Source organism: Aspergillus brasiliensis, assembly GCF_001889945.1.
Source record: "Aspergillus brasiliensis CBS 101740 unplaced genomic scaffold ASPBRscaffold_5, whole genome shotgun sequence".
NCBI classification, from domain to species: domain Eukaryota; kingdom Fungi; phylum Ascomycota; class Eurotiomycetes; order Eurotiales; family Aspergillaceae; genus Aspergillus; species Aspergillus brasiliensis.
In genome coordinates, this window is record NW_027137446.1 from 1,672,094 (window position 1) to 1,699,169 (window position 27,076).

At 49.6% G+C, this 27,076-nt stretch overlaps 11 protein-coding genes across 11 annotated transcripts; 5 read left to right on the forward strand and 6 right to left on the reverse strand.

Moving 5' to 3' along the window:
* Window positions 1–3,746: 3,746 nt before the first annotated feature.
* On the forward strand, window positions 3,747–3,972 carry ASPBRDRAFT_42626 (uncharacterized protein; the record flags this gene model as incomplete). The annotated part of the gene is made up of 1 exon (XM_067624840.1): window positions 3,747–3,972. A coding segment is annotated over one exon (170 nt), but the record flags the coding sequence as incomplete, so codon positions are not given.
* A 404-nt stretch (window positions 3,973–4,376) lies between these two features.
* On the reverse strand, window positions 4,377–4,866 carry ASPBRDRAFT_42627 (uncharacterized protein). The gene has a single exon (XM_067624841.1). It carries the CDS (start codon window positions 4,719–4,721, stop codon window positions 4,503–4,505), a length of 219 nt encoding a protein of 72 aa, XP_067480125.1. The 5' UTR covers window positions 4,722–4,866; the 3' UTR covers window positions 4,377–4,502.
* A 523-nt stretch (window positions 4,867–5,389) lies between these two features.
* On the forward strand, window positions 5,390–5,672 carry ASPBRDRAFT_123463 (uncharacterized protein; the record flags this gene model as incomplete). The annotated part of the gene is made up of 2 exons (XM_067617602.1): window positions 5,390–5,474; window positions 5,560–5,672. 2 exons carry the CDS (start codon window positions 5,390–5,392, stop codon window positions 5,670–5,672), a joined length of 198 nt encoding a protein of 65 aa, XP_067480126.1.
* A 775-nt stretch (window positions 5,673–6,447) lies between these two features.
* Window positions 6,448–7,002, forward strand: ASPBRDRAFT_124470 (uncharacterized protein; the record flags this gene model as incomplete). Its single annotated transcript, XM_067617694.1, has 1 exon — window positions 6,448–7,002. A coding segment is annotated over one exon (555 nt), but the record flags the coding sequence as incomplete, so codon positions are not given.
* A 2,384-nt stretch (window positions 7,003–9,386) lies between these two features.
* On the reverse strand, window positions 9,387–10,643 carry ASPBRDRAFT_195529 (G1/S-specific cyclin; the record flags this gene model as incomplete). The annotated part of the gene is made up of 1 exon (XM_067620876.1): window positions 9,387–10,643. The coding sequence occupies one exon, from the start codon at window positions 10,641–10,643 to the stop codon at window positions 9,387–9,389; it is 1,257 nt and encodes a 418-aa protein (XP_067480128.1).
* A 1,713-nt stretch (window positions 10,644–12,356) lies between these two features.
* ASPBRDRAFT_54665 (uncharacterized protein) lies at window positions 12,357–12,885 on the reverse strand (the record flags this gene model as incomplete). Its single annotated transcript, XM_067627271.1, has 2 exons — window positions 12,357–12,567; window positions 12,806–12,885. 2 exons carry the CDS (start codon window positions 12,883–12,885, stop codon window positions 12,357–12,359), a joined length of 291 nt encoding a protein of 96 aa, XP_067480129.1.
* Window positions 12,886–14,293: 1,408 nt separating this feature from the next.
* Window positions 14,294–14,786, reverse strand: ASPBRDRAFT_673284 (uncharacterized protein). The gene has a single exon (XM_067628871.1). The coding sequence runs from the start codon at window positions 14,582–14,584 to the stop codon at window positions 14,357–14,359; it is 228 nt and encodes a 75-aa protein (XP_067480130.1). The 5' UTR covers window positions 14,585–14,786; the 3' UTR covers window positions 14,294–14,356.
* A 3,365-nt stretch (window positions 14,787–18,151) lies between these two features.
* Window positions 18,152–19,626, forward strand: ASPBRDRAFT_673293 (uncharacterized protein). The gene is made up of 3 exons (XM_067628872.1): window positions 18,152–18,225; window positions 18,881–18,946; window positions 19,368–19,626. Exons 1-3 carry the CDS (start codon window positions 18,220–18,222, stop codon window positions 19,518–19,520), a joined length of 225 nt encoding a protein of 74 aa, XP_067480131.1. The 5' UTR covers window positions 18,152–18,219; the 3' UTR covers window positions 19,521–19,626.
* Window positions 19,627–20,264: 638 nt separating this feature from the next.
* On the reverse strand, window positions 20,265–20,933 carry ASPBRDRAFT_54666 (uncharacterized protein; the record flags this gene model as incomplete). Its single annotated transcript, XM_067627272.1, has 3 exons — window positions 20,265–20,331; window positions 20,444–20,576; window positions 20,873–20,933. 3 exons carry the CDS (start codon window positions 20,931–20,933, stop codon window positions 20,265–20,267), a joined length of 261 nt encoding a protein of 86 aa, XP_067480132.1.
* A 922-nt stretch (window positions 20,934–21,855) lies between these two features.
* Window positions 21,856–22,777, reverse strand: ASPBRDRAFT_54667 (uncharacterized protein; the record flags this gene model as incomplete). The annotated part of the gene is made up of 4 exons (XM_067627273.1): window positions 21,856–21,918; window positions 22,092–22,157; window positions 22,236–22,297; window positions 22,558–22,777. The coding sequence occupies 4 exons, from the start codon at window positions 22,775–22,777 to the stop codon at window positions 21,856–21,858; spliced, it is 411 nt and encodes a 136-aa protein (XP_067480133.1).
* Window positions 22,778–23,520: 743 nt separating this feature from the next.
* Window positions 23,521–26,505, forward strand: ura7 (small subunit rRNA maturation protein UTP4; the record flags this gene model as incomplete). The annotated part of the gene is made up of 3 exons (XM_067622703.1): window positions 23,521–24,574; window positions 24,630–24,859; window positions 24,916–26,505. 3 exons carry the CDS (start codon window positions 23,521–23,523, stop codon window positions 26,503–26,505), a joined length of 2,874 nt encoding a protein of 957 aa, XP_067480134.1.
* Window positions 26,506–27,076: the final 571 nt, after the last annotated feature.

The following is a 27,076-nucleotide window of genomic DNA, read 5'->3' on the forward strand; positions in this document are numbered from 1 at the left end:
AAATCAAGTTGCTCCTGGACTATCTGCGAGTCATTAGCCAGCCGGGTAACACCGATGCTCTTCTGCGCATCATCAATGTGCCGTCTAGAAAGCTCGGCGATGAATCGGTCAATATCTTGACGAAGGGCGCAGAGAAGGCGAAGAAGCCGCTTTGGGACTTCATCAAGGATGTCGCACAAGGCCGCAGCTCTACGGAGAAGCCACTATCAAAGCCTGCCGACAATGGACTCTGCACCTTGGTTGGTCTCATCGAGTCCGCTCGACAGAAGCTCCGTGAATGTACCGACGGCTCGTCCCCGAGGAAGCTCCTCGACTTCTTGATCAAAAAGCTTTCGTTCCGAGAATATCTCAAGGCGTTACATGGCTCGAATGAGGAGAATCGGTGGGCCAACGTCGAGGAGCTCTTGACCCAAGCTGATGACACACCTGGACCAGAGAGCGAGGCTGAGAATGACGAGAATCTTCCGGAGATACAGGGTGTTGAACAACAACAAGCTCATCCAGGCGAAGAGGCGCTGTCTCGCTTTTTGGCGAACGTGGCACTGTCCACAGAGGTTCTCCCGCAGGAAGGTGAGCAAGAGGGCGAGCAATCCGATGAGAAGGTTACCATTTCCACGATTCATGCAGCAAAGGGCCTTGAATGGCCTGTGGTATTTGTACCTGCCGTGCTCAACGGCATCATCCCACATTCACGGGCCGAGGACTCAGACGAGGAGAGAAGACTGCTCTACGTAGCCATGACCAGGGCGCAGGCATTGCTATATCTGAGCTATCCCCTCCGACAGTCCCGCGATGGTGAAGAGTCAACCTTGTCGAGCTTCCTTCCATCAAAGGTAGTAGAGGAGAGATTCCGTTTTCTCGGACCGAAAATCAACGAGAAGATTGTCCAAGGTATCGCAGATATCTTACGTCGACCAATGCCGGGCTCAGCCGCTATATCAGAAGGACGATCTACCTGCGACTTTCCTTATGATGATCAGTGGACAGAAGATGGATTCGAGGCACCTGATGCGATCATTCGCTGGGACGGCACCAGAGCCATAGGCGGGGAGCCCAACCCTAAGAGACCACGGCTCAATCAAGAGCAATCGGGCGCATCGACGACAACGTACATGTCGTGGACGACGCCGACCATGAATGGCTCCAACTTTTCTGTGCCCACAACGTTATCCCTAGGTTTCTCAACGGCCCGGAAATACATAGCGACGAGCGACTCAACACCAGAGCAAGCTCCAACCACGAAAGCCGAGGGCAATTCGAACACCATAGCTACCAGCATCGTCGGTCGCAAAACGGACGGACTAGCGCAGAAAACGATCTCCGGCTTCTTTGGGCAGCCTTCGTCATCAGGCCAGAAGAGCGGTTCAGGCGCGGCTGGGCGGTCCCAGCCTCAGGGCAACCGAAGAGACGCCGTAGGGCAAACGCGTCACAATGGATCGTCGAACTCTGAGTTTAAAGGTGTGATCCCATCGAATCTGCGGACGTATCGACCCCAAGGGCCAAAGTTGCAACCGCCTCGACCGGTTCTCGAACCTTCGGATCCGAATCAATACACCTGGTTGGCGGCATCCTCAAAGCACACGGAGGGACAGAAGCCGCTGTCGCGCGCCACTCAGGGACCGAAACTGACTGACGAAGGAACAAACGAAGCTGGGAAAGATTTGCGGACAAGCGAGATTAAGAGTCTTTCAGGAACAGTCGGGGGAGCCAGACCGGTGGCCACGTATCACACGACAACCATGTCGATGGTGCAGACAGGGCCAGCGACAACCATGCGACGGACGCTAGGGATCCGACGAAGCATGAATGGATGGGCGGATCGCATGAAGAGGGAGAACAATGGACCATCCTCATAGCCAGATGGTGTGGCGTCAGACGAAGACAAGGGTATATACTGGTCAGCTATAATCTGTGGGCGCAATTACGAGGTTATGATCAAATACAAGGCATGTTCAACACTTAGCAAAGAGTACGGCCTAGAGTACGTCCTAGTATTCTATAGCAAGCCTCCATAACATCAATCCTATACCCATAGTAGTAAGAAAGTCTTCACACCGACCTAGTTCCTTCAGCGCTGCCACTCCCAGCACTCCCCAGCACAGCCCACCAACCAGCCAGTCAGAGACGATGCATTCCAAGTCCAAGTCCTCAGCATCACTCCTACAGTAGTAACTAATAACTAGTACCCCAGTATGACCTACCAGTGATGTATGCACACCCTATTAACTAAGTAAATATATGTACAAAGGGAATAAAAATAATATGAAATAGAATCAACCAACCAACCATTCAAGAACCTTCCATTACTAGTTACCCACCCACACGCAAAAGCCAGCCACAATTCCCGCCTCACTTTGCTTCCTTCCTTCCTTTCCGTTTGTTTGTTCATTAGGTAGTCAGTTATTATTCGGGGGTGACTAGACTAGACTAGACTAACCCGTATCCGGGTCTAGCCCGCCCTGCTGACCTGGCATTGTATTGTACTAACCCAATTAGTTAGTCTCCTAACTATTTACGGAGTAGTTAGTTAGGTTCTGGTGCTGGTGCTGGTGCTGGCTGTCCGCCACTTACTAAGATATTACATAAGGAGGGATGCAGGCACAGCTGGCGATAATTCATAGGAGGGTCGGTCACAAGGAGGTCACATCACGTCACGTCACCTATTCTAGGTTGCTTTTGCTTTGATTTTTGCTTTTGTACCTGACAGATAGATAGGATGGGCACGGTCGGTTTAGGTTAGGTTTAATTCGGTTGAGTGGGATGGATGGATGTAGCGGTGTCGTGTATGGATTCCATGGAGGGTGTGCTTACTAAGGTAAGTTCTATTGTTGGGGGGAGCTGGTTAGCTTATTTCCCTCGAGGGAGGGAATAGTATCTACGTGAGTGAGTGATTTCTCTGTTTCTTTCGGATTATATGATTGTAGCGGTGAGTAGTAAGTTAACTTCGAGGTATGGTCTGATCTACTCCGTCGTTATTAGTATGAATGAATGGATTTATGGAATGTGATTACCCGAGGGATATTGTGATGGGGGGAAACTAACTGATTATTACTCCATATTGCTTAGTATGTCTCAATAATCATGGGAATATTAATGAAAAGGAGGAGGTGAAGCGAGTTGAGTCGGTAAAGTAAAGTATAGCTCTACTCCGTATTAGTGTAGCTTACTCCGTACTTTGCTAAGGTAGGTAGCTTACTGACTAGATCCGGAAGTAGTTGGTGGTGGTGGTAGTACGGAGTAGTCTGGGGAGATAATACCTAATATTAAGCTTGGAGCTATCTATCCATCTATCTTCTACTGAAACGTTTGAGTTATTTTCTTCATCATAGACTATCATCATCATCAGGACTATTATTGAAAGATTGAGCTCTTTTTTTTCTGCTTTGGTTCTTGCCTAATTAATCGGGACTCATCAAAGTATGGTTCTTATTGCGACTAGGAGAAAAGCTAAGACCGAGATAAGGGGGGTGGTTGATCCATCCCCCTCCTGAAAGGTCTGTCTGGAGTACAATACACAGCATATATAGTAATTAGTCGAGTCGGTGATGGATGCGATGTTCAAATTACCTACCTAGCTAAGGTAGGGTAAAACCGTACTTTGTCCGTGTGACAGGAATAGTAGGACGACGACGACGACGACTGCTATTTTGGACTTTCGCGGGTCGTTCTAATAAACTGGAGCTTGCTGTGCTGCCAGCTAACACAGTAAGTTTCCGTAGATAGTAGCTCAGTCAATTAGGTGTGGAGGATGTTGATCCACTTGGGAAGAGGAGATGTTCGGTTTGGTCTCGACTGGCAAGCGGTGCCTGAGGTTCCCTTTCCACTTACTGTTTTGGGATGGATGGGGCCAGCCTCGATTGGGTTAGACTTCGTATTTATTTATGGTACGGAGAGTGTAATATTGGCTCGTTATTAATAGTTGGGCGGCTGTCAGGTGATCTGTGGGGGTGGTATAAGGCTGTAAATAACGAGCATTGTGACAGCTCTGGGCCAGTCATCGAGCGCATCCCTGGTTTTAGGGTGTAACATTCCCAGGGGGGAGCTGCCTTCCCGTGACTCAAGGCGAGTCGGTAAGGTATTGAGCCTTACCAGCATTGAATCAACCTTGGACAGCATCAGCAACTGCCAAAGTTGAGTTGTCGACAACTAACTAGTCAGTTAGTTAGACTAATTAGTAGTTACCCAAAGGCAAGGCCAGTTGGTGGAATGACCGTCTCAGCCTCGAACCGCCACATCACTCAGGCATGCGAAGGGAGGCAAGACGAGAAAGGCGAGAGGATTCTGCCTGTCTGTCCAACTCTCCAGCCACAGTCTCCTGAGCATTGCCTGATGACTGACGGGCGACGCCGAGGGAAGCCTGCCTGCTCCCAGGCTCTCTGACTCCCCATTCTCCTTCAGGCTCCAGGGCTCAGGCTCAGGCTATCAGCATAACTCTCCTATCACAACCATCCCCCAAACCCAATTGAAACACTTACTCATCCCCCCCCATCGTGAGAGTGTCACTAGAATGACGAATCACCTGGTTTGCTGCCTCGTCTTTTTCGTCCTTGAATTTCGCCCCTGGCAGGGGCGGTGGATACCATCCCCCCGGGCGAGTTTGAGGCTTCGACGAGGATTCCAGACATTCGATTTTCCTTTTGCCTGGGGGAGGAGCCCATGACGTCTGTGTCGCGGGCTTCTTTTGGATCGACGATGCTTTCGTAGCATGTAACTACTAGCATGTAGCATGTAGCATAGCATGTAGCAGGCCGCCGCAGGCTGGCAATGGGGGGGAAATGGAAGGCAGCAGAGCCCACCGACTAGTCAGTCCTGCAAGATGATCGATCTGCTTCTCCGTCATGGCTGGCTTAGTGAGTGAGTTTACCGTCTAGATCGAGTCCCTGGGGGAAGCTAAACTGAACGGGATCTGATTCGACTTGATCCTTTTCTGGCTTGGAGCATTATTCTTGCTTTGCTTCTATTCTATTTCCGTTTGGATGCCGTTATACATCCCTCGTCCGGGGGAAACATACAAAAGCCTCCTGCCGTCCGTCTGGAATCGCTTCCTTTCCATCTACCACAGACTACAACTATCATCACTCTGCAACTATCAACAACTGCAACTCAAGACTCCTCTTTGGTCTTTGACTACTTCTCCTCTACCTTCGTCTATCCTCTTCTCCCATTGTCTTCTCTCACCTCTCTTCTTACATTTCGGATTTTGGCCTCGTACTGAGCCTTGCTCCGCCACCGACTGCCATCCTTATACTATATAAATCTACTTTCCTCTCCGACTCCTACCGTCATCTACTAGTATCTCATATTACCTCCTATCTTCTACCAAACTACCACTACAACATTACAATCTACTCAACTCTCTCACATCTCTTTTTACTATCAAACCATCAAGATGCCTCACAAAGTCAACGACTCCAATTCTACCCTGTCCAGCAGTGGCAGCAGCGGTGACCGCGTTGTGGTCTCGGATCTACGAGGTATGTTCTTTCCCATCTACAACTTCATAGTATCTATCTACGTCTTGCTGGATCGGAAGCTAATCCGACGCCTATCTCTTCTTAGGGCCTAATGCTGTCCCACGCCGTACACAACCTCCGGTGATTGTCCACAACCGGGGAGGGCAGATCTACGATGAAACGAGACCTTCTGATTGGGACAAGCAACGGTGGAAGTAAACCCATCCTGGTTCCCTCCAACCTTCCAGTCGGGGAGAGTTCCCTGCCGGAAGCGCTGCTGGGCAGCTGCTGGGGACTATTTTGTCGCCGGAAGGGCCGATTATCCGCGCGGCTTCGTCCAAAAGTGAGGCGACGGATCGACAGCTGGTCTGGTTCAACTATCTTTTCGGCGTCTCTCTCGTTCTCGACCGGCAACCGACGGATGGGATGGCATGCTCTGGACTCTTCGTCACCGCCCCCCTGACAATGCTGCATTGCAGCGCTGCCATCTTTTGCTGCTGTCTCGCTCTCGCTCTCCGTTGCCGTCGGTTCCCTTGCGAATCGTTGCCCCGGATTCTTGCCCTTCCGTCGAGATTACCTTACTGGACTTGATTTCCTTTCCCGATCATTGTACACTATTGTGCCTCTGCTTTTTTTCTTTCTGTTTTGGGCGCCCTTTTTCGGATTCCGATGCCATGCCCTTGTATTATTTGGTTTCTTTTACCCTTTCGGAGATTTCGTGTTCCTGTTGCTCCGTGTCTCCTCACACTGCGACGAGGCACACGTGTTACATCCCTCCATCCATCCACTGGCAAGACTGAGTGAGGACGGACACGAACTCTAACCCGGTTGTGTCTATCCACGCTCGAGACAGCGACGGCATAGTTCCGGGCCAACCCTTGCTTCTGCCGTCCCTTGTCAGCAGCAACCACGACTCCATCTTCCTATCCCTTTATTATTTTCTTCTTTTCTGGCTGTACAATACCGTGTTTATTCCTTTTTTTTCTTCCTTCACTGCGCTCCCTTTTCTGCTTTTGTCATTCCGCATAGCGTGGGTTTGAACTTGCAGGACTACCTTTTTTTGGCTCCTGTCCTAATTATGTGCTTCATGTCATATCACGGTCATGTCATGTCATTCCTTCATTCGCTCGTTCGCTCTCTCGTCCGACTTGGACGCGGAGTCATCTGCATCGCCTATACTCAGGCCATGACAGTTGCCGACCGGCCCAGTCTGGGCGGGTGGCAGGTGGGCAGGTGCTGCGCTGGTCGCGGGCAACCTGCCTCCTACCTACACACACATACACACACACATACCCTGGATGTACCATCGTTACTCGACATGACTGATGCTTTGTTGCTACCAATTACTTTCCATCTGCAGTTGACTGGTCTGGATTGTTGTTGTTGTTGTCGTTGTTGTTTTATGTCACACATACTCCTTCACAGAACTTACTTGGACGGATTCCATAGTGAGGTTGTACCAGATAATCTAATTGTCATGATTACTACTACTACCACCACCACAAGTATCTGCATACATCGTAGCCATCTCGTAGCCATCTCCCATTGACTTTCTCTCTACGGAGCAGTAGCCAGTCATACCCAGACCAACTCTGCATTAACCCGACTAAGCCTAATCCATCCCCCACCGCATACTCACTGCATACACCAGTCACCAAGTGGAAACTGTAGACACAACCAGTATTAGACACAAAGTAAGTGAGTGACACTGACACACTGACAACACCCTCTTTCTTCCCCGCAATCTCCTCCCAGTTCATTCCTCCACTTCTTCCCCCGTGGCATGAGGCATAATACGTACCACATTATACACTTGTCTCCTTCTTGTCCTATTGTCCTAATCAGACACATACAATCATTCCCCACACTGATATGACGCTCAACTCAACACCTGCTAGTGAGTTGGCACCTACCTCTATCTCTCATAACCCCCACATTGAAATCAAAATCAATTGCTGTCAATCCTCCCCGCTTCTGCAAATACACAGAGAATTAAACAGGCTAGAAAGAGAAGAAAAGAGTAGTCTAGAATTGAAGTTACTACTACCACTACTACTACCACTACTACCAGTAGTAACAACAGCAATAGCACAGCACATCACCTGACCACACCACATACGTACCGCAACGCAAATGCAATGCACACGACATCATCGTCTGTGCTGCATGATGGATGGATGAATGGATGCTCAGGCAGTCAAGCTAACTTTCTACTGTCTATATTCCCTGGCAATTACCTAGGTAGGTAGGTAGGTAGGAATTAGTAGTAGGTAGATAGGTGGACGAGATTAGACTTACTCTACATGGGAAGCATGCACAGCAGCGGCATCAACGGCCAGCCAGAATGGAAAGCGACAGAAACAAACAACATCCTGTCCTGCCCTGTCTGCCTACCTGCCTGCTTCCCTGCCTACGCACAGCAAGCAAACACGCAGAAAAACCCACATTGCACGACGTTTCAGTGCTTGCCAAGATTATTTATCTTGCTTGACTGACTGATTATATCACTGAATATGTTTCTTCTACAAGTGTGTCTGTCATCTGTCTCTGTCTCTACCGAATAGACAATAGCTTAGTTAAATACTTAAGTCCGAGAGGAAATGATTTGACTTCAGATTTTAGTAGTCTGCTTGCTGCTGATTGTTCAATAGATGAATATCATCCGTGGATGTTGTCATGTTCATAATAAGTATCAATTTATCTATTCATACATCCCATTATGGCAGCTGTAGCCAAGACGGACTGGCCCGAGTCGGGCATATCGGGCACTCTCGCGCATGCACGATTGATTGATTGATTGATTGTCATTGTCTTACAGTATGGAGGAGTCTAGAGCAATGCACAAGCAGCTTGCTTGAGTAAGGGAAGGATACTAATAGTGTAATCGGGTATGTGTATGTCTTGTGTGTGCATGTGTAACGTACTTAAAAGTCGCTCAAGATCTGACTTGAAGCAAATGCAGGATCGAACCACAAGGATACAAAGACGAACAAGGGAGATAGATAAATAAAATCGATCGATAGATAGGTATCATCCGTATGAACGAGAGAAAAGATGGAAAGGCAAGAAAAGGGAGGAAAGTTATAGTAATGTAATGGAATGGTCAAATGTTCATCCACCGGTCCATGGTTATTCTTTAATGACAGGTCTGCGCCCGTCTCTCTTTCTCTCTCCAACTATTAAATAACAAAAATTCTCATATCTGTTTGGTATTTTCTCGGTTGTTGATTTTCCTCCCCGAACCACACAGATTTTTTTGGTCGGTTTTGACAATGTTCTTTTCTGCTTTTTTTGGGGGACCTCATTCCACCAGGAAGAAAACAGAGGCCGTGCTCAGCGAGGCACGGTGCAGGGTCTTGTGTGCGACCTGCCGTGTATAGAAGGAAACATGGGGTCAGAGGTTAAGCCACATTAATGTTCTTTACGTAGGGGGGTTGCGAAGGGGAACAAGGTTGATGAAGTGTGAAAGGGGGTAGTAGATAGGGAAAAATGGGAGGAGAACAAGAAACGAAAATAGAAAAACGAAACACCCAGCTTGGTCACCGCAAGCCACCAAAGGGAGCGTAGGAATGTGGCCACACTACCCACAGGCTGCGATGGAAAACGAAAACATAAATGCAGATGTACTCGAACGGCTCGCGCTTGCAATGCTAGTTGTAGAAGAAGAGAAGTAACAAGCTGAATGCAACGGGGGTAGTCCCGAAAGATGATATGCGGAAGACAAGGAGATGGGGGTATGCAATTTTTAGACAAGGAAACAAAAGACGAAGATGGAACGAAATTGGTGTCGAAGTAGAACCAGGTCTGTATAAGGTTCTGGTTCTAACCAGATCGGCAGTTATGGCACAAGATGCGAAAATACATCGTATCAAGGTATCGAGCAATATGTTGGTATATTATTGACGAGCAGCATCCTCAACCCTCGTGTCGAGTTCAGTAACCAGTGCTGAAAGACATCTGGGGCTGGAGGAACTGTTGTTGGTACGTGGTATCCTGCGTATACGCGTGAGAGCTCACGTACTGCATGCTGGGCGGAGGTGTCGGCGACGGCGAGCAAGCACTAGCTCCTGCGGCGCCTTTGGCAAAGGTGGGATTACCACCATTGGCAAAAGCCTCGTTCTCCGGTGTGATTGGCGGTGTGATATAACCGTGTGCCATGGCCGATGATTGGGTCGCCTTCTGCGGTGTAGCAAGCCCAATCTCGCCCTCGTATGGCTTGGGCTCGGGTTGGATAACGTCCGTTTGCGGGCTGGGGGGCGTGTAGCTTGCGATTGAAGCTTGACGGGCAAGGAATTGTTCCAGCACCTTGGACACACGGGAGTAGTGAGCCGACGAATACTTCCTGGAAAGCACCTGAGAGGGTTGGTGGAGCTGCTGCGACAACCCCACGAGTGTCATCGAGTCGTACTGGGATGCCCATTCTGTGTGACGAGGCTGAGTCCGGTTCAGGATGCAGCGGGCAAGAGCCAGCGAGGCCCGGGCGAGATCCGATGATGGCTTGGACACGAATTCCCGATGGAACAGCGAGATCTCCGAGATGTACAATGCCAGGTGCTCGACCTCAGCATCATACGGGCAATCCATAACAGCCATCTGCAAGAAGCTATCGACGGTAGGGTGTCCAATAGTCCACCCCAGTGTTTGCAGCACATGCCACTCCATTTGGATGAACATGTCGTCGTCGTATAGAGAGCAGCACATGGACTTGAGTTCCTTGATTGTGGGCACGCGGTCCTTCTTGTCGCCATACTTGGCTGCGATGAGCAAGGCAGCACATCCAACGAGTTGATAATGTCTCTTGTAGACAACACGCTTGGAGCAATAACGGTCAAGAAGGTTGATGGTGAGGAATAGGGTGGAGGGCAATAGCTGGAATGCAGTGTGGGCTTCAATCAAGAAGTCGAGCAGGTATGGACGCATGAACCACTGAATCTCGGTCTGGATATCGATCGACTCGACGTCCGGAAGGGTAGCAGTATCCATGTCCAGCATGTGCGCCAGAACGTCATCACGGAATTCCTCGCTGGTTATCTTTGACAGCTGTTCCGCCATGGTGTACTGACGCTCACGAGCCATCAACTTGGCGTGTTCTTTCGGATCCATACGCGGGGCAGGGAAATCGTCGTAGGACTCGACGAAGAAAGTATCACAGGGCTGGTAGCTCGATGTGGGGCGCTTGTGGTAGGCCATGATGTCGGTCTGGTATTAACGTCGACCCAAAGGGTATTCAAAGAATGGACCTGATAACGGTGTCGATCAGGAAACGACGGAGGTGAGAGAGTGACAGTCGTCGGATTAGGGGATTAATGAGTGGAATTAGTTGGGAAATATTAATGAATGGCCACAAGAGACGATAGCCTGGTACTGAAAAGGGGAAGAAGGATGGGTAGACAGCTGGAGCGGAGCCTTATGATGGCCGGAGCTAAAGGAAGGTATTATTAGTATCACGTAATATTAAAATTAATAAAGGTTTAAGCAAATCTGCAAACGAGTGTGGAAGTGCCAAAGGATGGTAATGTAGATATAGAGGTTAAGGAAAGGTTTGAAAGGTGAGAAAGGAAGGCCCAAAGATCGAGGGCGGAAAAGGGGAGTCCCTGGGGATAAAGTATACTAACCCAGATTGAAGGCCTTCGGGCAGAGGGCACGATGCAACCCTTACCGTGACGGCGTGTCTGGCATCTAGGCTGGCTCAGGAGCAGGCAGGAATGATCCGTTGAGATGGGACTCTGTGGGATACCAGTCCGAAAGACGAAGCACGAGTAAACGCCTTCGCCCTAGGAACCGATGCTTGAGCTGGCAAGCCTGGGTGTGCTCCGGAATGTGGAAACAGGAGCACAGGCACGAACCCTATGAAGGGGTGGGGAAATCGTCAGGGGGGAGGGAAAAGGATTAAAGTGCAAAGAAAAGAATGACCACCACATACAGTTTGCAATCCAGTGTCTTTCGAACGTCCCTGTACAGGACTGGAATGGTGTTGCAACAGGGGAAAAGCGCTTAGAGGGCCAAAATCCACATTAAAGGGAGGGAGGCTAAATCGAGGCCAAATTGAAATATTAATCAAGAAAACCTGTCTCCTGAAGGAGGAAGAAGAAAGGTTAGCCATCATCATCTAACCATCACTTGTCTTTCTTCTCTTTAATCGCCAATTGCGACTAATAGGCAAAAGCTTCTTGGTGGTCTGCAAATGTCTGAGGGCCACGGGTCCACCCCGTCAACTATGCACGAGCTGTGCTACGCATTCTTTCTTCAGGGCACATGAAGGCCTCCCCCTGCCGATCCACCTCGTTGCTTAAGATAAGGACGATCCTCTTCCTCTGGCAACATGCTATGCAAATAAAGACAGGCTAAGGCTGAGGGAGAAGACAGCCGGCCTTCAGCATCTGCATTCCCTGCCCACACCCACCCAACTCAATGAGCCATTGTCCATGACCCCCGACCTATACGCAGCCACTGTCCGAATATCCTCTATCCAGCACTTCTATTGTGACGTTCCCGGCGTATGATTGCGATCATCTCGGACTTCAGGTTTCCACACCTCGAAGGAAATGTGGCAGGTCTCGGAGTTCGACATGGGAGTTGCTGACTTCATTCGAATTGGGTTCATGGGATTTGGGCTCAGCTGGCAGGAAGCTTCACTGACATCCACTGACATCGGTGCCAGGTAGGTCGAACTATCATCCAGGGTGTCTCCTACTTCCACACACACACGCACACACAGACACGACTCTTGCCCCGACCATCCAAGCAGGGGGAGAAAAGGGGGGTTGGAAGGACAAAGGAAAAAAATGTTCTCACCTCCTAAAGGATCACAACCAAGTTATAGAAATGTACAGAAAGCGTCGAAGAAAAAAGAACCCTTCTCTTTCGCTCTTCTAACCGGCAGGAGCTGAAGTCAGGGGAGGTCTATCCGTCGATGTCACGGATAGGGCACCGGCAGTCGGATAGGGGGGAATTCGCCGTTTGAGTTAACAAACGTCGAAAAGGGAGGACGTCGAAGCGAGAGCTGACGGACACGGCTCGACTGGAGAGCTGGTGCAACTGGCTGAAGAAGTGGCCGACTGTTATACTACAGTCAACGGTCTTTTCTGCCTCGTAGACCAGTCTCAGTTCTCTCCTAAGGAATTGGCGGGTAGTAAGGAAAGGGGGAGGAGGGGAAGGGAAGGAAGGGAGAGGAGGTGAAGATAAGAAGAATTAGGAGGAGAGGAAAGTGAGGAGGAGCTGCTCTCTCTCCAGACGGGTGTAGTAGAAAGAAGAGAAAAAGAGGATTAAAGAGATGGGACGAGGACCGGAGATAGAAGTCTCGAGAGGATCGCTGCAGGTTAGCTCGCCCACGCTGTATCGTAACTCATGACGCTTTTCCCGTATGAATGGTGGTATTGAGTATCGCGTACCGAGGCTGGAAGGTAAGCGTATGGTTTTGTTTTAGTTTCATCTCGGTTTCCAACGGTATCTCACCAACCAAATTGGGCGTTGGCTGGCTGGTACCTCCGTCTCTTTCTCTACTTCCACCTCCATACATTGTGTTGTTTGAACCTAAGAATCCATCAAACTCGTGTTCAAAGGTACGGATAAGGTGCTTGTGAAACATGCTAGAAGGACTACAACTCAAGCATGTCCACCATGGCCGAAAATACCATCTACTGTCTTGTGGAACAAGCGGAAGCGCATAAGAAAGCCGGGGCGCTGGTGTATCTTACTGGGGTGATACCAGGAAAATAGGTAGAAAACTGAGCCCTCACAGACCAGAATCACATCGAGCAATAGACACTCCTTTTGCAGAACCTCGCATCGGATACGCCCTCAACCTAACGCGGCCTGAGCCCCGGAGGAGCGGCCCTTACTGTGAAAAGGGAAAGTCTATTACCTTAGAGGTACATACATACAGGCAAGTACGTAAGGGTATTGGATGCGGTACAGCGGTAGGAGACGGGAGATACTGGGAGGTACTGGGCTGGGGCGGGTACCTCCTAGTAGTAGTTGGTATACCACCGTATAGTTACGGTCGGCCGTATGCCTTCGTCCTTTGGTTACCTATTCCTCTTCATTTGGGACCAGCTTTCATCAAGGAGGGGCACAAGCATCATCACTTCTCTGATACCTTTCAACATTATCCACTACTTTCTTTTCCAGGTGGGTGAAGATCCCCTCACCCAAGGAAACGATAAGCCTGGAGAGAGGGGATTTCTTTTTGACGTTGCAAGTTGCAATCCTAGCTGGAGATTGACTTTCTTTGCTTTCCGGGCTGTACCAGACGACTGGTCTCGGTTCACCCGTAGGGGAGACACCTGGTTTTTCGATGGCGGCCTCTCGACCCTCTAAACCTGCAAAGTCCCAGCACCAGCGCTCCTTCGGTGGGCTTCTGGGTGGGGTGATCTCCGTCGTCACCGGCCAGTCCTCACCAGCCATTGCCTCCCTGATTCAGGCCAGGAACACCTCCGGTCCTTGGCTCTGTGACCTTTCTTTTTCTTTCTACTGTCTCTCTGTCTCTTTGGCCCTTAGGATGCGACGAAGAGGCGTACCGTGTATGTCTCATCATTGGTGCTGCGATTCTCTTGCAAAGGCCCTCCCTACTAACACACACTATCCTGTCGAACTAGTTAGGGTGAGCTGTGTGTCAGTTGCGCTCTAGTCACTTAGTCTGTAGACAAATTGGCTTCAATTGTGGCCTGCGGTCTGCAATGTGACGGTTAGCTAAACTAGTACGGAGGGCCTACCAAAGTCGTCGTTATCAAGGCAGCTTTGATGTATCTGTCGTAGTTGAGATAATAATGTGATCCCCTAATGCCACAACGCCGGACACTTTGGATATCTGCATGGACACAATTGACCCTTCCATTTCACTGAAACCATCGATCTATCCATCCTATTCTTTAACTCGTCAGGTCGACTAGGGTCGGGCAACTTTACCTATCCTTCAGCATATCATAAGGACGAAATGCTATTTGACGACTCGCTCGGATTACCCACAAATGCGGAGTAGCCGACTGGGACTTTTTTTTTTTCAGCTGGCAACTGCCCGTGATCATGCTCGATCGAATTGAATGGTTCGCATTTTTACTTGGTAGGTAGATGTACGTAAGTATGTAAGATGTCTTCATACATACAGTAAGTATCAGAAAACCAGACGACATCCCCGTACCTTACTACTACATAATAAGTAGTATCTACTAGTTAGTTCCATCGTAGTGGGATAGCGGTCGCGTCGTCTCGTCTCTCCTATAGCCGTTATCGACTGCTGACTGGCCCGACCCGCTCTGGGCTACGGTACATCGCGTACCCTTCTGCGACCATTCATAACCAGTCGCTCCTATGATTGCTCTTACGCCCCTCGTTTGAGGCTTGTTGTTGCACAGCTCGTGATGCATCGACTTTGACATCCTCCGGAAAACCCTCTTCGTAGTCCGTTGGTCTCTTTGTTTCGCACACAACAAGGGTTTTTAATTCGCCTCAAACCAAAATAAGACGAGAGAATCTGTGGTGTTGGGATCATATGCAAGATGATCCGCGGGAGAGGGGTAGCCAGAGCCCAGGCCCACGGTACGCTGTTTGTAGTTGACCCTACGGTTTCAATTCGCACTTTTTTCATCTCATTGAGTGAACCGGACACATCTGCTTCGTACTGCATCTTGAAGGGTGCCCGATTGCACACATATCACTGAGCACAAAAGAAACGGTGAGAGAAATTAGATGAGGCCTGCCGTGGTGTGTATCTATCCGGGTACTACTACTACACGGTCTGCGCAGTTAAGGCAACCTTCAGTATTACTGTAGGGAGATGGTCATATTGGCCTTTTCCGATTCCCCGGACATATCGCACACATTCCTCTATTAGACATTAGGGTGCCATTGATGCAGCGCAGCTGCACTTGCGCGAGATGGACCCCGAGTAACCCATACCGACGACGCTTTTCTTTGAGTTCCTGATCCCGCTTCGATCTGTGACGCATGATTTCTTGTGGGGGTGGCCTCCCGCAACTTACTGTCCATTCAATGACCTGGAGTAAACGAGTTCTGGTTTGCAGGTCTAAGGTGGTGTCATGAATGCTACGTATAGAATCACGATGATTGATAAAGGATGCAGTTTGGTGTGAATTCTACGTAGAAAGCAGGATTGACCCGTGGACATCGCACATGTGGTCGAACCGACAATCAGTGACACACGCAACCTAGTACCTGTCGAAATCTAACGGAAGAGGTAACGCCGTTCGGGGACGTAACCCTGAATGCGTACCCTTCAATAGTCTACACCGATAAACAATATAAGATGATTGAGGGTATTGTAGCTACTCAAAGTCTGAACTGTGACTGAGAGGCAAGATATGGCCCATGGTAGAGCCTCAAGGGAGTAAGGGAAGTCTAAATCGCAAGGCTGGCTGAAAAAGTCTTCAACGGCCAAAAAGCTAGTTCTGAAAGAGTGAAGCATCACAGAGCTCTGGATACATCCATACCGAGCTTTGTTGAAAAACTCAAGGTAGAGGTAGTGGCTAGAACGCTCCCGATACTCGGCGCAGGGATAGCTTTTGGTCCCGAGCCTCGAATTCCCGTATCCTATACTATCCCTGGTCCTCACAAGCCATGCCTATTCAGAGGACGGGAGTGGCTGAAGACGGGCTGACACTGTCACTTGTCATTTGTCCGTTCTCCACCGAGCTTTATGTGTCTTGCATCTGGTCTTGGTTGTATAATTGAGGTGGCTAACTCTGGTCACAATTGCAGGCTGTCCTTGCTTCAGACTGATCTCTTCCAGTCTTTAACTCTTACCTTAGTAGGTCATGCTGCCGATTCCGGAATGCACGCTTTCTGGTCCTGTGAATAAGATACGATGCATCTAGCTCGTTTCTTATCGTGCTGGAATGTCGGATAGGGAACATTCTCATCTAAGCCAGGAGAAAGGAGCAACCCACGGGACCGGAGTATCTTTCGAAGATACTTCCTTCATTCATCCATTATTACATGACCAAATCATTCAAGTTCAGACTCTCGTCAGCACATTCAATCGTGATGAACAATAAGGGGTAAAAGGGGCAATTTAGTGCGGACAAGGATGTTTGCTTCATCACCTCCAGGCGCCAAGCTGCCGGCCGATCGCGATTAGCAAATTGCCCTCTATAACTTACTAGCACTCGTGTAATGAATGTCTAGATGGTACGTGACTTGTGGCGAGCGATCGGAGTGAGGCTTAGCTATCTGAACATGTTCTTTGCAGATCTTGGACTCATACATTCTGTAAGGAATCATTGGTAAGATGTGAACAGAACCTCGGTAACTATCAAGTTGCCCAGGTAATAGCAACAGACCGGGCAAAATTCGACCACTGGGATTTTTTCTATTTCACTACGAAACCATCAAATCCGAGTGAGGCTTACATTATTGGTACTTATTCGCTTCAGGACCCTTATGAGGCCTCTGGAGCAATGCACGGTAGCCGCTGGAGCCTATCCGCCTTCTTCCCGTCCACTCCATCCGCTTACCTCTGGGGTAGTTATGGAATAGAAGACAAGACCCTAGCTGGAGGAACGATCTATTTTCTCCTTCAATGTATGGACAATCACCACATGGGATATATACATGTATAATGATACTATGAAGATATCATCATGCATGTAGAGATGATCCAGAATGCGTTGCTTCGTAACCCATCCCCAAAGTGGCTAATTATTCTTAAGTAGTGTCCTCCGGGCGACGTATCAATAGACGTCTCCTTGCTGGGTACCTGCAGACTCCAATTCGATACATTCTACTCCAATCAACGAATCCTTGTTTAACCTGCAGACTTGTAATCGTCCTTGCACTGATATTATGCATTCCTTTGGATGGAGTACATGACCCAAATCTCTCCCCAGGCCAACCATGAGTTCCATACGCTGATGATTGGTCGCGTGTAACATCCCGTACAACTATTTTGCCCTCAATGCAAGGGCCATTCTGACGGAATATCCTCAGTGCATATCATTATTTCCTGTAGTATCTAGATAGCCCCAGAAGGGCCGAGATTGTTCCTCGCCTTCTTCTTCCTTTTCCAACATACGTATCACTCTACGATACGAAATAGTGCGTGCACTATATGACTCGGGGAATTCCACCCTTCTCTTGATGTAATCACCGCTCCGCACTAGGGGCATAGCAAAGAGGATACCCTGATATATCGGTGAGCCTTGACATCTCAACGTCCTTAGACTCGTTCCTGCCGACGCTCGACGGGGTGAAAGAAGACGACCATCTCCTGACTAGTCCCTAATCATCCATCGTAGACTGAAAAGTTGTCATACAATCGTCTCCAATACACTGGCCTTTCTATCTCATTCTACGCAGATTCCTAGTTTCTGTACCATATAAAAACACACCGCATTCGGGACCCGAAATTACAACCCACTGCGGATCTTGGAAGCAGCAAAAATTCGTCTAAGTATCTCTACATTTGGTAATTTCTGTAGAGGCACACGGGCGGGTAATTGGTAGCTCTCCATTCCCTTTTTCTAAACCAACATGCGAACGACACGAAAAGGCCAGCGGCAGCCAACCCAAATACTTAATTGAAGCTGTCACCGACTCGCCCAGTTAATAGTCAACTACTAACTTAGCGGGCGTCTCTCAACCAGAAAACGAGGCGGTTTCTAAAGGCCCCGCAGTTCCGACCTTTTGGTCCACACTTAGGAAACCGGCTTACGATATTTGGGAGCGCTAGCCATACGCACAAAATGGCGGTAGCCGGGAGGCAACGGGTACAGTGTATGCAAAAACGAAGTTCGACTTGCCATCAACGGGAATGGAGGTAGATGGTGTGGGCCAAAGTGGGCAGACAAGCAGAAATTTTTCCTCCTAGAAAGAAAACGGTCGGAGGAGCCAAATTCACCAAAGAAAATTTAGATTTGGGGACGTGTGAGAACCAGATAGATGTTAGAGGAAATATTCTAGAAGATTTGATGAAAGAAAAGGATTTCGTTTGTATAGCTACAAAAGTACTTTAACTACTACTGCCACTACTACCAATATTCTGCATCACATTTGGTATCTGCTCCATTCCTCGGTATATTGCATATTCGGTCCCGAGTTGATCGTCGCATTCTGCAGTTATTTGATAGTAGTTGTAGTAGTGGCTCAACAAGTCAACAATTTTGATCTGATCAGACCATCTTTGGGTAGGTCAGAAGTTTCTTTATACTATATCCTTAAATCATGCTACGTGTAGCACTTTTTGTACTTTACCTATCTTCATGCTCGGTGTATTCGTCAACTACTATTGGCATTAGAATTTGCTTAACTCTTTCTCTCTTTCTTTCATTCGGCCTCTAGATTTACCGGTATTGATCCACTGAGACGTATACGTACTTGTTTTTCATTGTAGCGATGAAATCCGTTTCGGGTCCACTATGTTGACTTTTACCTAACAATTCCTAAAGCCTGGTGTAGACGCAGCGTAGTTTAAGGTGGTGGCCGAGACATGGATGTCAGAGGTTGTTGGCAAGAAAGCGCAGCACAACTTGGCGCGAACCGTCTAAACTCTCTCCCCCCCATTGATCTTCATTATTTCGTCATGGAGTCCTCAGTCTTTTGTCATGATCTAAAACTATCGAGGGAGTGCAAGGGAGGAACACATAGTTATCATCAGTAGACATGTACCTCGTAGTAATGTGGGGGAAGAGGAGAAAAGTTTTTATCATCCACTGCAACGACACGCTATGTGTGCATCAACGATCTGAGGCATTTTACTAAGTAGTGGGCAAATGTATCCCACAGTCCCCTCCAAACGCTGTGGAAAAGATATCCACGTTGCCCGTCAAGTATTTCCATTCGAATGCTACGTCGACTGGACGAATAGAGACCCTGCCAATTGGTGACAAGCACCCATCCGACGACGCGAGAATTGCTCGAACCGCACCAAAATCTCGAGACAATATGACCTTTTCTGGTAAGGTCAGGTTCCTCTACGACTGGGGCAGCGGAGAGCCTCAACCATGGTATGCTTTGTGTGCTTTTTTGACGGCCGGTTTTCTATGGGTCCAGGTTGTTTTCTGTCAGGTTCTGCCTGTCCTGCCTAGTAGGTTACCAAGAGGTACCGGTTGGTAGCAATTTATGACCCGTATGGATACGGCTCCCAAGACGTATGCTGAAGACGATACCGAGTAAGGGTCCTTACCTATACATACAGACCGAGATCGTACTTACGTCGCGCTAGCTATAATTTGGCTTAGTGCAAAACAGAAGAGCGGGCCCGATTGTAGTGTAAATAAACGACTCCACATTTAACCCCAAAGCTCTAGAAAAAGAAAGATTATTACTCAGCGGTCAATTCAGCCTTGTGCCGAATCATATGTTTGCTGCGGTCCCTTTGGAAGGGGGTGAACTGTGAAGTAATTGTGGAATTTGTCAATCGAGATACTCTCATCCGGGGTGAATATCTTGAGCCGTTCAATTCCCATTGTCGGTCCCTCAATGGCAGAACGCGTTGAAAGGCTACTAAGGGACGGGATGCATCGATACTCGGGCGCGTTCTGTATTCGCTCTTTTAGACCCATGTCGTCATTGAGTCTCGCGTCCCACGTTTCGGGCCTCCGGCCTGCCTGTTCTGGAATCCGGAGTTACGAGCAGCGCAGGATGGAGATTATTGGCCCATCGTGATGCTTTTATTAAACGTCCAATTGCTAGGGAGTAAGTGTACTAACTACTAGTCTCTACTGCTACTAATCTCGCCCCGGGCTTCAATAATGACCGTGATATGACAATTGGAGCTACTCCTATTTTCTGTCTCCCTTCGACCTCCTGAAAAAGGAGTTGGGGATAATCCGCTTCGCTTCTATACTTGTTCTGGGATTAATCTCCTGGCAGGACCGGGAGATCAGACATCCGATTGATGCCGTCCTGAACAAGCCACGTTTCCCTTCAGCTCTCATCTCCACGCCTGAGGCACGCTCGCGCGGCCATCTCCTCCCGGCGGGTTAAAGGGGGAAATCCTCAAAGGATGACATAAACTTGGAAATTGAAGGTCTTACCCGCGGAGCTTGGCGTGGATTGTGATGAAAAGCCCTTTACGCGTGCTGATTCGACGATCGCGTTGGGAGCCCATCGCGCGCTTATTGCCAATCTGGCGTGTCTCTTCAATGGCGTTCTCCGGATAACCCTGGTCTAGAAACTAGAGAAAGCCTTGCATCTGCATGCCGCTTCCGTGCCTCGAGAGACTTTTGCCACTAGTCCGGGGAAGGATTTACGGGATTCCCATTCTTTGGTTGCCGCTTTTGGGTGCAGCGATAGTTCACACTGGGCTAAGGTCTTCTTGCGTTTTGGTTCTGTGCCCTGATATCCCTGTCAAATCCCAGAAGCCTAATATATGAAACTGCCCGCAATTGGGCTCGCGATTTGCATGAACCTGGTCGGAATGTTATTAGGTTCAGCTGGCACGCCTGGACCGCCCCATCAGCCACCTCCTGAACCGGAGAATGAGTGATGCCTGGTTTTACCCAGCGACTTTTGGCGCGCTGTCATTGCTCTCTATCTGCGCCGACGGTCGCCATGTCCGCCAGGGCTACCATACTGTGTCGCGCATACCCGCATTCACGTTTCAAACCAGCGTCGATACGCTGTACAGTGGACAGATAAAGATAGCTTAGTTTGCACCAATTGAGAGCCCCTTTTTGATCGATTAGGCGCAGTGAAGATCACATTGCGTGATGATTTCAGCCGGACGAGGAATTGGCGCCATCCGTTCTATATTTGCCTCTTGGCTATCTATAAGATGCATATTTACAAGTCTCACAGTGCATCTTCTCTTACCCTAGGAGTATCAAAGTCATACAGAAAAAGACCGGGGATTATATCCGTGACCGTGGTAATGTGTTCGGGACTACAGTCCAATTTCTTGATGAGAGGTATGAGTTCCCATCATGATATTGTTTATGAGTGTCACTTGTTCCTCTGCTGCATGCTGCGCGGTGGTTGTTATATCCGAGCGCTTCGACGGAGTAACCCCAGGAGATCGTCTAGGACCCAATGGCCCCGTAAGCAGTCCCGCCAATCAATGATTATATTCACTCGACTCTTTGGCTCCGGAAATTGTCCTCCTTCTAATCCGACGCTATTTGCATTATGTAGGTAGGCTTCGCTTGATTCTTAATATGTGGTTCTTGTAATTAGAGAAGGCAACGCGACTTGACGATCGTTCGGCTCCGACTATATGGGTTTCGGAGTCAAACGCGCACTCGTTATGTGGCTTTACAAATGCTAATCTCCTGCTAATCCCCGGCGAGTCTCCTGAGATGATCCAAGTGCGTTGTGTCTTAGTTGAGTGTTTGGTGCGGCTCCTTCCAAGTCAGCGCGGCACAAATTGTGCCTATCAATGAACCCCGCACATCCCAGTTATCAAATCAAACTATCGAACCGCACTTGGAACTGAGCCACGCATCCTGCTTCAGCTGAGGTTGGAAGATGAATCCGCCAAAGATATTTTGAGCAGTCCATCTGGGTCCACTAACTAATATTCCTTGCTGTTGAGCCTGCTGGGGCTCATTTCCAGCCGCCGAAGGACCTGGACGTAAGCGTTCCATCCGCATATAGTTACCCCCTTTGCTCACCCATCCTACAAGCCGAGGGACGGCATATCTCTCCTTAACCTTTACAAAATACATTCGTTCAGTCTCTCCACACCTGCACATGAGTTCTGACGTCCTGGATACCACGGAATTTCGCGCCCCCCTGGGTGGGGAGCGATGCCTGCAACACCGGCCTAGTCGCATCCTATCAGATCTCTAGGACTCCGAACCGGGCCCTGCTAGTCTTTAAAGTACGAACCGCGTTCCGGAAATGATGGCCCAGGCTGCTCTGACGTGGCAATCCCTTGATCTCGAATCGACCTATGGACATCCCTAGGACATGCAAGTGTCTTGTCAGTGATACGACATCTTCATGCAGCAAAACTCGCTTCTTCTGTGTTCAAATATCCGATGGATGCTCTGATAGCCAGTCATTGACCCGTTTCAAATCCTGCTTGCATATGGCCAGTACAATCCATTTGTTCGACATCCTTCTCCTCATTCTGACTGCATTCGCAAGAATCCACTAATCAGACCCTCTGCCTCTCGGCATGTGTTGTGCAGAGTTGGCCCGACCAAACAAACCATCCTGGTCCTGGTCAGGACTTGTTTGTTATCTTGCTCAAAGCTTGGTATGGTCGAGTCCTTAGAAGCAACTGTTGGTTCACAGCATTTGTTCTCATCAGGTGTGTTGGCGTTGCTTATCAGTACGAGCTGACGTCTTCCTCCGACATGGAGGGTATGCCGGCTGACTAGGTTACTCCGGGCAGAGAGATGAATGCCAGACACGCGCACTCTCATGTATCAGTGACTAAACACTTTATGCCGTTCTTCTTGCCATTATTTGGAATACTTGCTATGGCATATTTGGTAGGTGAGCTTTCGTAATTGATACCGGTAGTACAGAGGAAGCACATGTCGCACAAAGTAAAACCTCCCTAATCACTGCGCTGAGCAGAGAGAATGGAATATCATAGTAGGCTTACAATTTCTCGACCTTCACTCCAACCATTACTGGTGTTCAAACAATGTAGATATCAGCTTTGCCGTCTCGGCTTATTGCGTATGAAAATCTCAACGGCACCATAGCCAGAAACCATGATAGCCAGCCAACAGGCCTGATATTTGCAGTTATAGTCCGTAAAATCCACATCGAATCCATCTGTACTCTCATATCTCACCAATGAGCATTTGCGATGCTCGACGGTGCCGTCGACCAATGCCAGTAACAAATCACGTGACACAGGAGCCGGTGGGACCTCCGCGGCGCGCTAAAAATTGTATCAAAAAAGATCCGGAAAAAAAGCTGAAGAGTCGCCAGCACCATCCAATCGAGCCACTGCGCCCGTGCGAACCATATCACGAACTGTTTCTATCGACCGGAATGATTGTTTAACGGTCGGCTCTACAAGCTGAGCCGGGTAGAATCCTATCTTTCCATAATCGCCAAACGGGGATCTACTTTTTTCTTCCACGCCGTACCATCAAGAAACGAAGCTCTTCCAATCATAAGATATCATCACCACCGCCCAAAAAAGCCCATCATGGATATCCACCGTTGCCGTTTCGTCCCCTACAACCCTCAGGCAATCAATGCGCTTGCCTTCTCCCACCCTCCCTCCGCGGAACTCGCAGGAAGAGGTGTCCCTACCCTCCGACTCGCCATCGGTCGCGCAAACGGCGATATCGAGATCTGGAACCCTTTGCGCGGCGCCTGGTTCCAAGAGACAGTTCTCCGAGGAGGAAAAGACAGAAGCATTGAGGGGCTCGCATGGACGCTTGATCCTCCTGAGCCTGGCCCCGATGGGTCCAAGCTGCCTGGACGTCTGCGCCTCTTCAGTATCGGATACTCGACTGTCGTGACGGAGTGGGATATCGAACAGGGTCGTCCTCTGCGCCATTCGAGCGGAAACTACGGCGAGATCTGGTGTTTGGCTGCTCAGCCCAGGTGGCAGGCGACGCGGGGTAAGGATGGCAAATTGTTGCCTCCGGCGGAGGGCGAGTACACAGGTCAGCATCTGGCTGCGGGTTGCGCGGACGGGTCCATTGTTATCTTGTCCACGGCGGATAATGATCTGAAGTACCTGCGTACTATGCGCCCGTCTACGAAGAGGTCCAGGGTGCTCAGTGTGACTTTCCAGAACCGTAATACCCTTGTTGCGGGATATGCGGATAGTTCGATTCGGTTGTACGATATTCGGAGTGGTCAGCTTCTGCGCACGATATCCCTGGGTAAGGGTCCTGCAGGGGGAACGAAGGAACTGCTCGTCTGGTCGGTGAAGTGTCTGCCTGATGGAACGATCGTTTCGGGTGACTCGGCTGGTGAAATTCGCTTCTGGGATGCTAAGAACTATGCCCTTATTCAGCGCCTGCAGGGCCATTTGGCGGATACGCTGGATATTGCTGTGAGCGCGAAGGGTGATACCGTTGTCAGTGGTGGTGCCGATCAGAGGACGGTCGTGTACAGGAAGAAGGATGGCGAGAAGGGTGACAAGAAGGCTAGATGGACTGAGGTCATGCATCGTCGCTACCACACTCATGATGTGAAGACCTTTGCTGTGTACGAGACCAGGGACATCAGTATTGCCGTGTCTGGAGGTGAGATTCATCGTGCTACGATATATGCGATTGTCTATGGACTAACAATGACTAGGACCTGACGCCGCACCGGTTGTTCTGCCCCTGCGCGAATTCGGAAAGGAGCATCACAGAAAGCTGTCCAGCTTGCCTCAAATACCTCAACTTGCGTCTTCCCCTTCGTCTAGGCTCGTGATGAGTTTCTGGGACAGAGAAGTTAGTATCTGGCGTTTGCACCGTGGACCTGCGTCGCACGAGAACGCCGATGGCCAGCGGCATCGCTTGGTCGGAAAGGTTCTCATTCAGGTAAGAATCACAGGGATCCAGTTACGATGCAGCATATCTCTAATAACTTGCAATAGGGCGAAGAAAACATCACGTCTGCTATGCTCTCCGCGGACGGAAAGATCCTCGTCGTTGCCACGATATCCACCATCAAGCTGTTCTCCGTGCGGCGCCGCAAGGGCGATGAGAAGGGAACCCTCCGCATACAGAAGTTGGATGTGCCGAAGGCTCTTGCAGAGGATGGTGCTCGGGTCGTGACTGTCGCTCCCAACGGTCAGTGGGTTTGCGTCGTCCGTCCCAACAGTGCCATGTACCTGGCTCGCATCAAGCCAGCTTCCAGCGCACAAGAGAAGCCCCATATTCACTCCCAGCTCGTCAAGCTGAACAGGGCTAGTCGTCACACTCGCTTCGAAAAGGCCTCGCATGGTACCTTGGGCGAGTACGAGAGATCGGTGAGATGCGTCGTGTTCTCCGACGATAGCAAGGTTCTGGCATCTGGTGACCTCTCCGGCTGTGTCGATACCTGGGCACTCCAGAACGCAGAGGAAGCTCCCAAGAAGCGCAATAACGCTGCTGGATCAGATGACGAATCTTCAGATGACGAAGACCAGCCAGTGATCGAGGGTGAGCGCTGGAACCGTGCTGCAGGAGAGTCGCCAATTCCTCGTCTCAAGTCCGGTGTTGTCCTCCTCTCGTTCCGTCCCCCCAACCCATCCAAGATAAAACTCCTCACAAACGGAGTCGCAAAGGGTGAGCACCGCCTGATGGCCCTCACCAGCGAGCACCAGCTCGTCGAGTTCGACGCCGTCGAAGGCAAGCTGTCCGACTGGTCCCGGAGAAACCCGAAGGCATTCCTCCCCGAAGAGTTCAGAGGCGTCAAGGACCGCGCCATGGGCTGTGTCTGGGACTTGTCAGCAGCCCGCGAACGCCTATGGCTCTACGGCACCTCCTGGCTGTGGATGTTCGACCTCAACCAGGACTTCCCCTCCCCCGAGGAACTGAACGCCTCCGCAGACAACCACGAAGACGAGAACGCCTCGACACAGACCTCCAAGAAGTCCGCCTCGCAAAAGCGCAAACGCAACCCCTTCGAGGAGGAAGAGAACGCCCGCAAGAAGCCCAACAGCGGTGCCGGTGACAGGATACCCCTCGCCCAGTCCGACCTGTTCTTCGCAGCCAAGATGCGCAAGATCGTCGGCAGCGACGAAGGCCAAGGCGAGTGGGTGTCCCTCGACAAGGAGCGCCCTCGCGCCGCAGACGCCGACGATGAAGCATACGACTATGACGAAGCATACACGGCCAACAACGACGTCGCTCTGGCCCGTCTCCGCAGAGAAAGACAATTCATTGAAACCAGTACCCCCCTGAAACGCGTCTCTATCGGCGGCAAGCAGGACAAGCTCCTCCTCGGCGCCGGCGATCTCGACAGCCCCTCCGCTCAGAAACAACTGGTCCCTGCATCAGCCGACTCGAAATCCCAGCAGCCCTCGCGCCGCTGGTGGCACACCTACAAGTACCGTGATCTCCTGGGTATCGTGCCTTTAGGCTCGGATGCCGTCGACGATGCCGATAGTGATAGCGATAGCCATTTCCTAGAGGTCGCAGTCGTCGAAAGACCCATGTGGGATGTCGATTTGCCGGGTCGTTATGTCCGGGACTACGCCTAGGCGAGTCGTCATTCTCCAATTCAATTTTAATTTCGAGCTGTATTTTCGAGAATCTTATGCAGAAGGCGCACCGCACCCCAATCTACTATGTTCACTTCTCATTTTTTTTTCTTTTCCTCTTTTTCCATCTTATCATATGTTCATTTTTCTTCTTCTATCTTAGATACTCTTCTTTTCCTGGCGAGCATGATAGGTCTTTTTACAATCAGAACTAGATTAAAAGTTGTTTTTTTCTCTTAATACCCCTCTTTTCTCTCCACTTGGCATCTAGATAGATGAACTTCCATCATCGACAAGCAGGGCACCTCGTAGTTAGACAGATCCATTCATGAACATGTTACTGTAATTCAAGTAAGCGAATACCACCATCAACTTTATGTTACGTTCTACATTTGATAATTTGATGGATGATCTTTGCGTAAATCATGGTAGAGCTGAACGAGATGTCCTGGAAATCGGGCATGGCATGCGGGTATGAGGTATTTTTTTGTGCTTGTGCTGAAGAGTGTACTATACTTTCGCTCCGACAAGAATGAAGTCTATACAGTAGTTAAGAGTTGGAGATTCGATT